The sequence below is a fragment of the Tenrec ecaudatus genome, unplaced genomic scaffold, assembly GCF_050624435.1.
Source record: "Tenrec ecaudatus isolate mTenEca1 unplaced genomic scaffold, mTenEca1.hap1 Scaffold_748, whole genome shotgun sequence".
Taxonomy (NCBI): Eukaryota; Metazoa; Chordata; class Mammalia; order Afrosoricida; family Tenrecidae; genus Tenrec; species Tenrec ecaudatus.
The window spans coordinates 37,167-52,500 of NW_027459645.1; the positions used below are offsets into that span (position 1 = coordinate 37,167).

At 38.4% G+C, this 15,334-nt stretch overlaps 1 protein-coding gene across 1 annotated transcript; it reads right to left on the minus strand.

The window, feature by feature from the left end:
- Positions 1 to 12,099: 12,099 nt before the first annotated feature.
- Positions 12,100 to 12,462, minus strand: LOC142436882 (translationally-controlled tumor protein-like). The gene has a single exon (XM_075540247.1). It carries the CDS (start codon positions 12,460 to 12,462, stop codon positions 12,100 to 12,102), a length of 363 nt encoding a protein of 120 aa, XP_075396362.1.
- Positions 12,463 to 15,334: the final 2,872 nt, after the last annotated feature.

Sequence of the window (15,334 nt, forward strand, 5' to 3'; positions counted from 1 at the left end):
TGCCCTCTCATTTTGAATTGGCTTCCATATGTATCCCTAGATTTGGTCTGACCCCTGCCATACTACCTAGACCTTGCCCAGGAATGTTTGTATACACTAGCTTTTCCCCTATGCCACTTGTGCATAAATAAAAATCTTGATTTAAAATTATGCTCAAACTATTAGGAATGCTCTTTATTGGTTCAGTTGTAAGAATTTAATTTTCTTTGTTCTGTTTTTGAATCAATACTCAAGGCTATAGTCTGGGATCTTCCTTAGTAATCTCTTTACATTCTATTAACTTTAATCAAGAAATACTTCTTTGTCATATGTTATTAATTTGATTTTCTTCCATCTTGATACCATGTTTTTTATTATGCCTAGTTTTCCAGATTTAAAAAAATAGTATCTTTACTGATTTTAAATTACCCAACAACATCCCATTATTCTGTTTGAATAGCTTGCACTATTTTTCACATTAAGGATGCTTATAAGTGCCAAAAGACAGACCAGCATTTTTATGGTATTATCTTACTAGATCATATATAACAACCATCTGATATCACCACAAATTTCAGAAGTTCTACATCCATCTTGGATTCCTGGCAGTTCCGTTGATCTGGAATTAAAGGTGTCTCTGAGTTATTTTAGCATCATTTTATATTTGTGTCATAATGATAATAGTTTTAAAATTTGAGAGTTAATTTAAATGTCTCTTTTGTAGAATTCACATTAATATGCACATCGACCAGTCTGCAGACAAGTACTTGTTTTCCAAATTTGGGAACATAGACAATTCCCAATGTGTTTGTTTAATCATATTAATTAATATTCAGTCAGTTATTGAAACATTGTTTATCCATAATACTGTACAGTACATTTGAATTTTTATGCAATTTGTTTCTTTCTTTCTTTCTTTTGTTTTTAAAGAACAGTTTCCCTTTTTTTTCAGGTTTGTTTCCCTTCAGCTTCTAATCTTTGCTTAGGCTTTGGAGATGGTCGTCGGACTGTACCTGTAGGTGTAAAATGGGGTGGGAAGGTTTAGACTTCATGTGAAGGTTCTGGGATTCAAGTCACTGGTTCCTGACAACCTTGCTGTGAGTAGCACAACTCACAAAATAACATGACTTCCCATACAGCTTGGGAAGCATATATGCACTAAGGCATTCGCTATGGAAATGTCTCTGAAGGCTGTGGTCTACATTGTTCTCTATTACAAAGTTCTTCATGGCCTGGTCTCTGGGCTCACAGCAGGCACAGTTCATGCAGCAAATAGTGTGTCTGCAGCCAGTGGCTTTCTTGGCATGACCATTGTTATGTCTTTCCTTTTTCATCTCTGAAGAGAGGATGTGAGAGAAAGGGCAGTCCCAGCTCCTTCATTTGTTGATGTCATGATAGCTCCTCAAATGGTTGATAAAAGCCCTAAAACAAACAAGTTTCCAGTCTTCAGTATCTCTAGTTAATATTTCCAAATTAACTTGTTTTTAAACTATATATTCAATTATTTGCTATGGAAGGTGTTGCTCCACACCCACACACAGAAAAAATATAATGTAGACGATGGTGTTTATAGTAGAGAGTTTCTATCATAAACTATTACTATAGGATACAGATGGACATTGGACAGTCCAAATGGGCAGTGATGTTTGCTATGTAATCAACTGGCGGACGTGTCACAAAGTTAGTAGAAAAGAGAATTAAAGGTAATGGAAGTTTTGCGCACAAATTCTGAATGGTGTTCATATTGGTAAGTCTATGAGATGAATTGAAATCTTTGGAGAAGTGAATGTAGATGGTTCGAGAATGACAATAATGACAAAACCCAAAGGTAGACTTTATGGAACACACAACCATTTGTCAAATCCTTATCAAATGAAAGTTGATCAGAACTTTAAGCTGCATCTTTCTTTTCACACATGTTTGAATGCTTAATCCTCAGATGAAGCTGAATATGTGGACTGATTTTGGACTCAGTGACTGGTGAGGGTGAGGCCGTGGATTTTACCACTGAAGGATGGGCACTGCTGGGTGTTTCTCAGAAGCAACTCTACAGAGATGTGATGGTGGAGACCTTCAAGAACTTAGTGATAGTAGGTATGAATAGCTTATTTCAAATTAATGCATTATTTACCAAATACAGGTGATTGTTGCCTCCGTCACTGGGATAAGGGATAGGGATACCTGGTTAAATATGACAATAAAGTTAATTTTATCTCAGTTCTGATTATATCCAAAGTTTCCCATGATCACAAATCTCTACATATTACAGTCTGCCACTACTCTGTCAGTTTTGCACAATATTAAACTTCCATGATTTTATTATGGAAGCTACACAAGTATTTCAAATACTAGCAGTATTGCCCATGCTAAACAGGTATCTGTGCAACTGTGCAACTTCCCAACTGAGCAGACTTGTAGTAAGGAAGAAGTGTTCCACTTCTGGAATATAAGCCACTGGTAAACACCGAATCATAATGGAACATTCTCTGATACAGTGACAGAAGAAGAGCCCCATGCAGTTAAAAATATCCAAAATCTCATTTTTCACCCACAGACCAGGATGTCAATATCAAATTTCTGATGTTCCAGTTACCAGCACAATGTGTACCACCTATGTAACCATAGTATTAGTGCATTTATTAAATGTTTGAAAGGGAAAAAGTAATTTATTTTGCAAATTATTCACACCTGCATACTTTTTGAAATCTTGAAAAATCAAAGTATTGAAACAGCTTCAGGGAAATGTTAATAGGACTTTTTTTTCTGTCAGGAGCAGTATGCTGGTAAAATCTATTTTGTTCTCTCAGAGTAGTAAGAGAAATGTCATGGGAGAGGGCAGAAAATTCATTCAGGATCATTGTGTCACGAAAGCATTGACCAACTCTTTATGGAAGAAATTTTACTTGATAAATTTGTAAGTAAAAGTCTCAATTGCCCAAGAACATTCTGCACAAATACCTGCCCTTGCGTTTTCATTAATTTTAGACATTACTACAACACCTGTGTTCATGAAAGAAAACCACATTCATCTTTAGTGTTACATCTGCCCTGTGCACCATAGCTTTTTAATTTGCTCTTCTAATTATAAACTACATATGTTACTGTTGTTGTTAATCTTCAAGGATGCTTAATTGCTAATTTCTCTTTGAACATGGTTAAAACATCAAAAAATATTTACACGACAAAGTATTTCTTGTCTCATAGCTACTTCTTGTCTGTGTATAATGCTGTTCTTTTTGTTTCCTACTGTGAACTTCAATATGCATAATTGGTTCTGCTTCTCATATGTTAATGATTAAGAAAAAACTAACCACTGAAAATGTAATGGTAAGATTCTTGAAAAATGATACAAGTACCTCCATATTACAAAAAATCTGTAAGTTTCTTGGAAGTGTAAAGCAAGATAACAAGAACCCACTTTTGAGGTGAGTGTAATTTATTTGAGAGAGAGCAATGCTCCAGATTTTAGTTGGAAGGATATATTATGTTATTTAAGTACATGTATGAGGAAAGAGACCGAAGCGAGCATTTTGACATTTTAAGTACATGTAGAGTAGATGATTAAGTACTCATCTAATAGCAAAATGAGGCAATTCAGAACCTGCCAGTGCCTCTAAAGAATCAATCCTTTGGTGATCTCCTTCTTTAATACTTACAGATAAGCCGCTCAGAGCCAAAATTGTCTTATCATCTTATAATACCCTGTCTTTACATGTACATGTAGGAATATGCTGTTTATATATATAAATATGTAAAAATATAAATGATATAAAATAAATATCTGTGCATAATCAACACACTGTCTACACATATAGATCACCTCATATTAAGTTGGTGATCAACGTTCTTTTCACCAGCACTATGACTTAGTAGCCAACACCTAATTCACCTGGTGTAGTGGTGAAGGAAAAAAAAAGTCACTTTTCATCATTAGTGTTACATCTGCATTGTGTCCCGTAGTTTTTAATTTGATCTTCTAATTAGAAACTGTACACATTATTGTTAGTGATAAACTTCTAAGATGTGTTTAATTGCCAATTGCTCTTTGAATATTGCCTGCTAACCACAAGTTTGGCAGTTCTAAACCACCACCTGTTCCAAGGGAGAAACCTAAGGCCTTGTACTGCATTGAAAAGCTATCATCTCAGAAAACTACGGGTAAATTTTTACATGCACCTGAAGTGTTGAACTGAGTCATAATCCACTCAAAGTGAATTTTGAGACATAGTTGGTACATCAACAAACCAAAATCCATGAAAAAATAGAAATTATTCCAGAAAACATTTAATTCCATCTCATGTTATTGTAGATGAAAATAAATGTATGTTTGTATATATGCATATGCAGTCACAGAAACATAAGGCTTGTGGTGCATGATATTAAGCATTTCATTGCTAACTGAAAGGAGAGTGGTTCTAACACATCGGCCACACATTATGAGAAATACGATATTATTGTTCTGATAAAAATTAATATTCCTATCTACCTTATAGCGTCACAATGAGTAGAATGACTAAATTACCGCTTATATCTCTATCCATATATCTATTAGAATATAATATAAAAGCATATGCATTACAAATATGGTTGCATATACAAATGTATAACCTATACATATATTAATTCAATTACCAAAATTATGACTAAAGAAATGGCACTCAATATAAAGTGTCAACATTTATTTTAATAGTACACTTAAAATATTTATTGCAGATATATAGTTTTAATCCCTGTGAATTACTTTTAAATATTTAAATATATTTCTCATATGCCCACTTATATAATTTCTCCATATTTTATTAACTCACCAACCATTATGATTGTATCTGATATTTAAATTTATGATTTGTTAGATAATTGAGATAAATTGTGTATGTTTACTATCTATGGGCATAATAAAATGGTAAAAACCTTCTTTTTACCTGCTTGTTTTAGTAGAAAGTATTTGCCCTTGATATCCTCTAGAATATATGAAGTAAATACGATTCATGAGCTCTCCAGTCAAATTGGAATTCTTCCTGAATTAAAAAGAACAGAACACTTATATCCCATGGAACATCTTTGGGATGGAAAATCATTCAAGCATTTACCTTCACTACAGCATAACAAGCAATTTCATACTCAGTTCAATGCTGACAAGTTTAACAAAAATGGAAAAAACAATATGAACATTACAATAGAATTTCTAAAAGAAAGCAAAGGTGACAATAAATAATATAGAAAACTCCATGGAGATCCGTCAACACTCACGGATGATATTGAAATTTTCAATGGAGCTCAATCTCATGAATGCAAGCACTGTGGGAAGGCTTTTACTCAAGACACATGTGTCATTCAACATTTGAAAACTCACAGCAGAGGAATGTGGCAAAGCTTTTCTTAGAGCCTCAGTTCATACTAGACATATGCGAGTTTACACTGGAAGTAGGCCTTATAAACGTAAAGACTGAGAAAAAACTTTTACTAGATCTGCTAGCTTTACACAACATATGAGAATTCACAGTGGGGAGAGGCCTTATGAGTGTAAGGAATACAAGAGAACATTTACTCAATCCACAAACCTCAAAATACATATGAGTATTCACAGTGGGCAGAGGTTTTATGAGTGTAAGGAATGTGGAAATGCCTTTAATAATTCCTCAGAACTCAATCAACATATGAGAATTCATAGTGGAGAGAAGACATTATTACAGTAATGAATGTAGGAACTAATTTATTCAATACTCACACCTCATTAACCATATAACAACTCAAAGTAAAGGGAAGACTTATGAATGTAAGGAACATAGTAACAGATTTAGGAATGTAAGGAATGTAGTAACAGATTTAGTGAATCCAAAAACTTCACTGTACATATGAAAAACCCATATTGCAGAGAAGCATTAGGAATTATGACAAAGCTTTATAACTCTTTAGTAGTGTGTGCGCTCAATTTTCTCATCTGCTGACTTCTATAGATGCAACATAAATTTTATGGATCATTAATTTTATTTATATACAAATATTTTTATGACCTCACCAATATATAGGAATTTGGTAATGTTTTATACACTATTTTCTAAAATTTTATTAAAGAATATATTAATAATCCTGTACCACTATTTTCTGAACATATATACTTTTATATGAATAAATACTTGTGGGGATCTAGCTGTCATATGGTATGTGTATTTATAACAAGTTAATATCAACTCGTTTTTAAGTAACTGTGAAATTCTGTGATCCAATTAGTAGTGTTTCAATGTAGTTTCTGCTGGAATCACACAGGCTACTTTCTGGATGAACTCAAAGTACTATTTTTGTTAGTGGTACCAGGAAAGGGCATTCTGGAGGTGAATCACTGTACAAAAACACCATATATGTTGAGGTGATGAATTTGTCTATAGCAATCAACTAGAACAAAGTCCAACATGCTTTAAGGTGTCAAAGACCCCACAGACAGCCTGGTCTCAATCTAGGACACAAGAGTTTTCTTTTGTTTTCCCAAGAAGAAAATATGACTTTTCATGATCCATGTAAATGATGTGGCTGCTAATCCTAGAAAACATGGTTACTGATTGATAGCATGTCCAATGCACTGTTACTGGTAAAAAACAGACTTGGACATGTGCTTCTGAGCCAGTGGGTCACAGTAATCAGCCTTGTATATTTCACTTGACTACCATGTCTAAAGTAATTTTTATCTTCTTTGCACCAGTTTAAGTCTTTTTATGCCCAAACAGTAATCACAGTGACTAATACTGGATAATTGGAATGAAAGATTTCTTTTGTTTTGTTTTTAATCATTTTATCATACAACTCTTATCACAACCCATACATATATCAATCGCGTAAAGCACATCTGTACATGCATTGCCCTCATCATTCTCAAAACATTTTTTCTCCACTTAAGCCACTGGCATCAGTTCATCTCCCCCACCTCCACTCCCCCCACCCTCTTGAACCCTCGATAATTTAAAAATTATTTTGTCATATCTTACACTGTCCAACGTCTCCTTTCACCCACTTTTCTGTTGTCTGTCCCCCATGGAGGAGGTTATATATAGATCCTTGCAATCGGTTCTCCCTTTCCACCCCTTCCTCCCTCCACCCTCCCAGTATTGCCACTCGTAGCACTGGCCCTGAAGGTATCATCCACCCTGGATTCCCTGTGTTTCCAGTACCGAACTGTACCAGTGTACATCCTTTTGTCTAGCCAGATTTGTAAGGTAGAATTGGGATCAGGATAGTTGCGGGGTAGAAAGCATTTAGGAACTAGAAGGAAGTTGTATGTTTCATTTTTGCTACATTGAAACCTAACTGGCTCATCTCATTCCTGCGGCCCTTCTGTAAGGGAATCTCCAATTGCCTGCAGATGGACTTTGGGTCGCCACTACGCACAGCACAGCCCCTTATTCACAATGATATGATTGTTTGTTCTGAGGATACCTGATACCTGATCCCTTTGACACCTCAGGACCACACAGGCTGGTGTGCTCCTTCCATGTAGGCTTTGTTGCTTCTGAGCTAGATGGCCACTTTTTTACCTTCAAGCCTTTAAGACCCCAGACCCTATATCTTTTGATAATCAGGCACCCTCAGCTTTCTTCACCACATTTGCTTATGCACCAACTTTGTCTTTGGCGATTATGCCAGGAAGGTGAGCATCATGAAATGCCAGTTTAATAGAACAAAATACTCTTGCATTGAGGGGGAACTTGAGTGGAGCCCCAATGGAATGAAAGATTTCTTATCCAACTGGGCATACTCAGGAATCTTGACTCCTCCTTCAAGATCCTGACTTCATTTTGTTTTCAATTTATTAGGTCTGATCTCGGCCCAACATTTTTGTATCTTCACTTCCACTTAGTTCATGGTTAATTGAGTTTATTTTTTAATGAGGAGGGTGCCATTTTATCACCTGGGGTTTCTCCAACCTAAACTTTCAAAATATTAAGGTCCAGTCTCCTGAAGGACAAATCACAGATCTTTTTTATTCAGGGAGTTTCCTGATATTTGTATATTTTTCATTTAGTCATTTTATGTTCTGGTGAATGCCAGGTATAGGTTTTTGTGTATGTGTGTAATTTATTGACATTTGCTCATTTCTCTTAGTTCAAAAATATCAGGTTAAGAAGTTTATTTATCTGAGATAAAAGACATACGTTTAAATTCATATTTTTGATGAGGAAATTCTCCACTCAGAATTCTTTTCAAATGATTGAATTTCAGGGGAAAACATGGCTGCCTGAAAGACTCTTTTAGCAAACTCAACCAATCTCAGTCAGAATATAACTATAACATATATTATTTTTATTCTCTTTTTAAAAAACTTTAATCTCCCACCCCGCCCAGATAACCCAGAACTTCATATAACAGCAAGTCCTTCAACTTGGCAACTAACCAGTGCTGCCATTTACCTCTTAATGACCTCCCCCTGATTAGAAGCGCCCCTTCCCCACCACTAAAACCTCAAGCCTCCATTCCTACTGGACCTCCATTTCCTTTCTGGGACCCCTGCATTGATGATGGCTATTTGGTGTGACACAGAAACCCAATGCCTCTCCACTATGTCCCATGTGACACTGACACTTAAAGCTGCTAAACAGAGTGTCGCCCCCCCCCAAAAAAAAGGGGGTCGCTTTCTTATAAACACAGTAACATTGATCTGTTGCGCTCTTCGTGTACTATATAGGGAATTGATATGTTAATCTTTTAGATTACTTACTAGATATACTCTATCTATACCACATTCACCACTACCTCAAGACACACCCCTCATTTTCTCAGTGACACCCTTTCACATAAACAATCAAGTACTAGAATACCTCTTGAAATTCCCTTTTCTAATTTATAAAAAAAAACATTATACTTAGTCAGAAGACCACTTATGATTATAACATCGCTTAAACCCTACCCTTGTGCTAATATATCCTATTCTCTGTACCTACTCATCTATTAAGATTTCTTCATCTCTGCTCAACAATATTTAGTTATCTGTTATTCTCCTCTAACTCAAAGATCCAGCACCACATGACCTCAACACAGCCCTCAACCCTGCATACTACCTATATTTGAAGTAATATGCCACAACAATAATAAACTTCCATACTTAAGTAGCTTTATAATATATATATGTGTGTATATATGTATGTATATGCACCACATCTGGTATTTATATCTCTGGTTGTCCTACATTTGGCATGAGTGTATTCCTATGTCTATTCAGAATCTGTGAAGATTTACTCAGTAGAAATGGGTATCCAGAGAGGATGTACTGGTTACCCTCTTTATATTTCCCATATCACCATGTTTGAAGCTTAGCTTTGCATATCTTTCCCACCAGTGATGCCTTATTGTTGTGTCACTGGTTGCACAGTGCATCTCAGTGCTTGGGCAGCTATATCATGATGCTTCTTTGGTAACCCCAGTGGAGTAGGGAATTTAGCCCTAGTGGTGCTTTGACAGAAATGTTTGATAGCTAAGGACATGGTCTGTGTGCTACTCCTACCAGTTACTTCACTGGGAAGGACAATGATACGTTTACAGCCTGAGAAACCATGAAAGGGGCAGCTACCTAGGGTGCTGAATGAACTCCATGAGAGGGGTCTGTGTGGGGTCGTATCAACAGTTATACTCTGGGCTCCAAACAGAAAGACAGCGCTTGAACACAGGTCTGCTTTGCATTGTTTGAATGACATTCCAGAGCACATTCACCATGCCTTACTCACCATAATCAGGGTGTCATAATTCTGAGGTCTTGTTCACCCTCTATCTTTTTGCCTTCACTGCCTTTGCAGTTGGTCTCTGGCATGCTTTCCCTGATGCAAATCTCATTTCCCTGAGGTGCGTCTTCTCTGTGTCAGCTTGGTCAGGCCGTGATACTCAGTAGATTGGCAATCATGCTACCTTGTAAATTTGAAGCCCTTGTTGTGTGAAGGCTTATTTGTTGGTCTGTGATCCCAAATTACTCTAGCAAAGAAGATGAGACTGCTACCATTGAGATTTAGCGCATTGGAAGTCCTAGAGAAGAGATCTTCTCAGTCGTACATGGGAGATGTGAGTGAATATAGAGCCAATAGAAGGGTGTTAATTTTTCTTATATATTATGGATATTGTCTTCCATTTGTATAAGTCCACCAGGGTGAGCTTATGTGATAAACCATGTCACAAATGTAGGTTGGAATACCAACCCTTTATCCAGTAAAGGACTAACACCTCTGGTTGGATGTCACCCTGATGGATGCCCTGCACGGTCTTTTATTTTATCTGTTAGCTAGGACATGTGTTAGTAAGCTTGTATGCACTTTCTCAAAGTACACAAGGAATGAGGGAGCAGAATAAGCACTAAGTTCTCATAACAAATGGCCTTACCCGGAAACTCAAGGTGTTGGTCCTTGAGAATGATTTGTCTTCACTTTCGGCAGTCCATGGTGCTGTCAATGTTTTCTGCCATTACTATATTCTAACACTTTGATTCTTCTTCAGTCTTCCTTTCTATGCACTGAAGAATGTATAACTTTCACATTCCTTGGTCACAGGAAATTGAAAATACTGTCTGCACACTTCTTTAATTTCCTTTTCTCAATTGTGTTTTAAATATATTACATGCCCTAAATCAATGACACTACAAGCAGAAGAATCATATGCTCCAAGGGGATGATTGATAAAGTTATCTGCATTAAAGTAAAAAAAAATCTGGAAGGTGAGAAGAGGTGAATAGAAAACACAGAGTTAGGGGTGGATGTGGGGGTCACACTTAACCTTAGCTCAATCTAAGAACCATTAGTTCTTATGACATTGCCCTGATCAGTATGTGCCCTTTTGAAGGAACCACAGGTGTGGGTGCTACAGCAAAGTGTGGTGAAGAAATGAGATGGTATCTTGCTCTCAGAAAGAATGGTGTCTGGGGTCTTAAGCTTTGTTTTTAAACAAGCAGTCATCTCAGTGTAACGTCAACTAAGTCCACATGGAGAAGAACACCAACATGCTGATCAAAGGATTGCCAATAGTCACATTCAAATCTAAGGAGAGAATTGTATCAGAGTTTAATTTTTTAACTCTGATTTTGAGAAGGCTGTGGATGACATTTGAAGGCCAAATACATTTGCGGGTTCTACACAAGGAATAAGCTTCTGGTGATTTCTCTCTGACCATAAATAAGGGATGGGAATAACCTGGTTATCAGACAGAGTATTAGAGAGATGATTATAGCAGATTGAAATAAAAAATCTGACTTGAAAGTTAAAAACTTGTTATTTGATCTCCCTATTGATACACTTTCACCTTAATCTTGTTTTTTAATACTTTCTGGTTTTGGTTTCCAAATTGAGTTTATTTCTTTACTGTTGTTGTTATTGTTGACAGCCTTCTGAGACTGTTATGGATCTTTCTATACAGATTTGGTATATAGAACCCAGTGTGGGTGACTCTATAGAAACTATAGCTACATTAAGGGTTCCTGGTGGGAGATAATGAGGAGTTGCTATCAAGAAATTTAAGCAAAAACAAACAAACAAAAAAGAAATATAAGCCAAAAGAAAATGTTTGAAACTGATAGTCATTTGCATGACAAGATACAACTATTGAATGATGTGATATCTGGATTAGTTCTCAAAATGGTTTGAGGAAAAAGAAAGAATCAGAAAATTCCAAGGCTTCTGCAGGCATACTTTAAAATCCTCAAGGTAACATCTTTGCTTTTCAACACTTTTTTTGGTTGCATTTCCAACTCTTTATTTTAGTTTTGTTTAAATGCATTTTATTTTTAGACAACCTACACGACATTTTTTGTGTTTTTTTCTTAAACAAAAAAAAAGCCTCTGCTCCAAAAAATCAAAGTCACCGCTCCAAGTCAAGGTCACAAGTCGACGCAGAGCTCATGATGGCATCAGTTCCGTTTGTCTCGGTCCTGGTGTCGTGTGGGCGGACCGCAGACAGCTAGGAGGAGGGGCGGTCGGGCGGTCGGTCGTGCGTTGCCCACTGTCAGCACTTCTCCATCTCTAAGCCGTCTTTGAAGAAGATCATGTACGGGGTCCCGCCGCCCTCGCGGTAGTCCAGCAGGGCCACCATGCCGTTGGGAATCGTGTTCTTGCCCTGAAAGAACTGGTACTTCTTGAAATTGGCGAGGATGTGCTTGATCTACTCGGCAGCCCCGGTCATAAAGGGCTTCATGCGTTCCGGCTTCCGCTCCTCCAGCTTGCCTTTGAGGGATTTCATGTAGTCCTTGATGTACCTCTTGTAGGCCTCCTTGGTGAAGCTGGTCTCCTGCAAGTGATGGTTCATGACGATGTCCACGTCGGTGACCACCTTGTGCTCGGGCCCGTCGCCCTCGGGGCCTTCGGCGGACGCGTTGCCGCCGATGAGCGCGTCATAGATGTGGCCTTGGGCCCTGCGGACCATGGTGCCCTCCACTTCCAGACACAGCCCGCCCGTGATCTCCCAGATCTTGTACACGTCAGAGAACAGCTCATCTCGGCTGATGAGGTCCCGGTAGATGATCATGACGGTGGCGAGAGGTCGGTGGCTGCGCTGGCTTCAGGCAGCTCAGAGCTCCAAGAGGACAGCGCTGAAGGGAGCGAAAGTTACAGTTGGCGCTGGGGGAGGGGCGGCCGGCGCAAGGGGAGGGGCATCTGGCAGAAGGGGCGGGGTGCTTTTCAACACTTTCAAGATGTCTTTTGAAGCAGATTTATCTACTGTCATGGTTCACTTGATCTCTTGACTTCTGCTTCCATGGGCACTTATTGTGCATGCAAGCAAGATGTAATCATTGACAATCCCAATATGTTCTAAAATTCTCATTATGCTATGTATTGGTCCAGTCACATAAAATGTAACTTTCTACCCACCCCAATGGGAAGAGAATGACTTTCTGTTTGTGAAAGCCTTACAAGTGTTGTATTTATTTCTTTCATAATGAGCATGTGTAACAGAAAGCATACAAGTCTACTTTTGGGGTGAACTGGGTGTAATCTATATTGAATTTTGAAGATATGGATTTACTTGCTGTATTCAATATAAACAGGGCAAACAGATTGGTATGTACTGCTCACTCTCTATCTCTTTAAAAGCTCAGTACCTATCCGGGGCCCTCATTGTGTTTAAATATTTTAATTATATGCAGAGGCTCATTATCTGTATCAACTTTCTGGGGTCATAATTCTTTGTAGTAATTACGTAATGATGTCAGTTTTAGAGTCTGGTCGAGTAGTATGCTCAGTGGGTCTATTAATCAAGAGATGGTGGCTTCAAACTCACCAAGTTTCCAATTGAGAAAGGTGAGAAGTTTGCTCCCATAAAGACATATTTTAGTTTTTATCAAAGTACCTGATACTTTCTCTTGAGTGGAAATGGAATGGTCCACGTGTACTTTATAGGAGAAATATGTGGTTTTTCTAATCCCAGAAAGAATTACAGTCATAAAAACTCACAGGGGCAGTTCTACCTTGTCCTAAATAGTTATTAGTCTGCTCTGATGCAATGGCAGTGAGAATATTTTTACTCTTATTCTGGATTATGGTATATAATGAAAACATTTTCAGTTGCCTGCAGGGATGTGGGTGATTTTTCTGTTTTCCTGATAGTAGGACATGCAATAGGGCCAGTAGTTTGGGGATCCTATTATGGACAGCATTGAGGGAACTAGGGAGCAATTCTAGTCTGTCCAATGATTGGCTATGAGGGGGAATGGACACAGTGTTACTGGGCTTGATTTATTTTATGTTGATGATATAAAATGAAACTCTGATGGATCAGTTGTGATGGTATCATGTGTGAAGACATTCCATGGTAAAGGGATTCAGGCTGTTTGGTAAATCCTTTACTCCCTTCATAAGCTTTCTGAGATAAAGGTAAAGGGATTATCCTGAGGTATAGCAGCACAGCCTTTCATCTATGAAAGCATTATAGAGAATTGAAAAGAGAGATGTAGGACCTGACTAAAGCAAGAAAGGAGACCTGGATCAGAGTTCTTCTGTGGACCAGCAGTCCCTACACAGTGAACCTCCTAGATCCAAGGTAATGTTGAAGCACACATACACATACACAGTGCTATCTAAAGCAAGTTAATCCCACAGATAGTCCAAGCAGACAAGGAACTTGCCCCAGAAGCAACAGAATAAGAGAGGCTTAACCTATGGCTGATAGGCTACGTAACATAAGCCACAGAATTCTACCCACCTAATTTATAAGAAAATACACTTTAAACGGAAAACCCCCCAATTAGTGATGATTCCTTCAAAACACACTTAAAAACTAAGAAAATGTGCTGGACTCTTCTTCAGAGCTCAACACTGAACACATCTGGTTGGATGCCATTTTTGGAAGGGTATTGCCCATCCCTCTTCCCTTTCACGTTCTTCAATGTTATTGAAATCACTTGGATTTATGGAACAGTCGGTTTTTTGTAATGGGTTAGGTTCTTTATCGGCTTGCTTGGCCAGGATTCTCAGAAGGTTAACGATTACGATAATGTCAGCCTAGGTGACAAGTAATGCCATCACATCCATGAAGAGATTTTCTGTCAGCAGCCAGAAGTGGGAGGTGCTATCCTGGTGGGTGTGGTTTCCCCCAGTATAAATGTAAGTGGATTCTCTCTGTAAGCTGTGCAGATTTGGCCAGGTCCAGGGCCTCACCATACTTGTGCATCTCCAGACTTGAGACAGCATCTTGCCATATTTCCTACATAACTTGGATTCATCCTTCTGCATAGCCTGGGAGGATGCAGCCTACTGTCCCACGTTCCCATCTTGGATTCCTCTGGTACTCACCTACTTGAGTCAAGAGAGTGGTCCAGAATGATATCTGAGCCTTGAAAGCCTCTACAACTGTGAATTGAAAAGGTGAGTAGTGTGACTAGAATTTTTTTCTAAACATTTCTGACACGGTGTAATGGTGGCGGGATGGGATTAAAAGTGAGGCTTGCTTCTTTAGTAAAGGGCACAGTCTCTGACACTCATGGGGAAGCACTGATTCAATAACAGTCAGTGACTAAAGGTGCGGGGGCGAAGATTTCAGAGAATGGAGGTCACCCACCCACTTGGCCTTCCTTAAGGTCTGACCAGATGCAGCTTACCCTTCATGGGTCAGGATTCCTTTTGGAGAAGATTCGTCAGAATGAGCACAGGGACCCACTCAGCATCTTGGAGCTTCCCATCCAGAGTTATGTTGCAACATGAGGCTTCATCCATTGCCCCTCTGGAGCGGCTGTCCATAGAATTTTCCCACTGTTGTTCATGGCAGCTGTTGCCTGGAGATAGAGGGAGACAGTGAAAGTCATGGTGGAGTCCTGGCTCTTCATCTCGCTGCCCCTGGTTGTTCTAGTGACAAACTCACAGGACATCTTTTGCTTGTTAAAGACAATCTTCATATTCTAAGT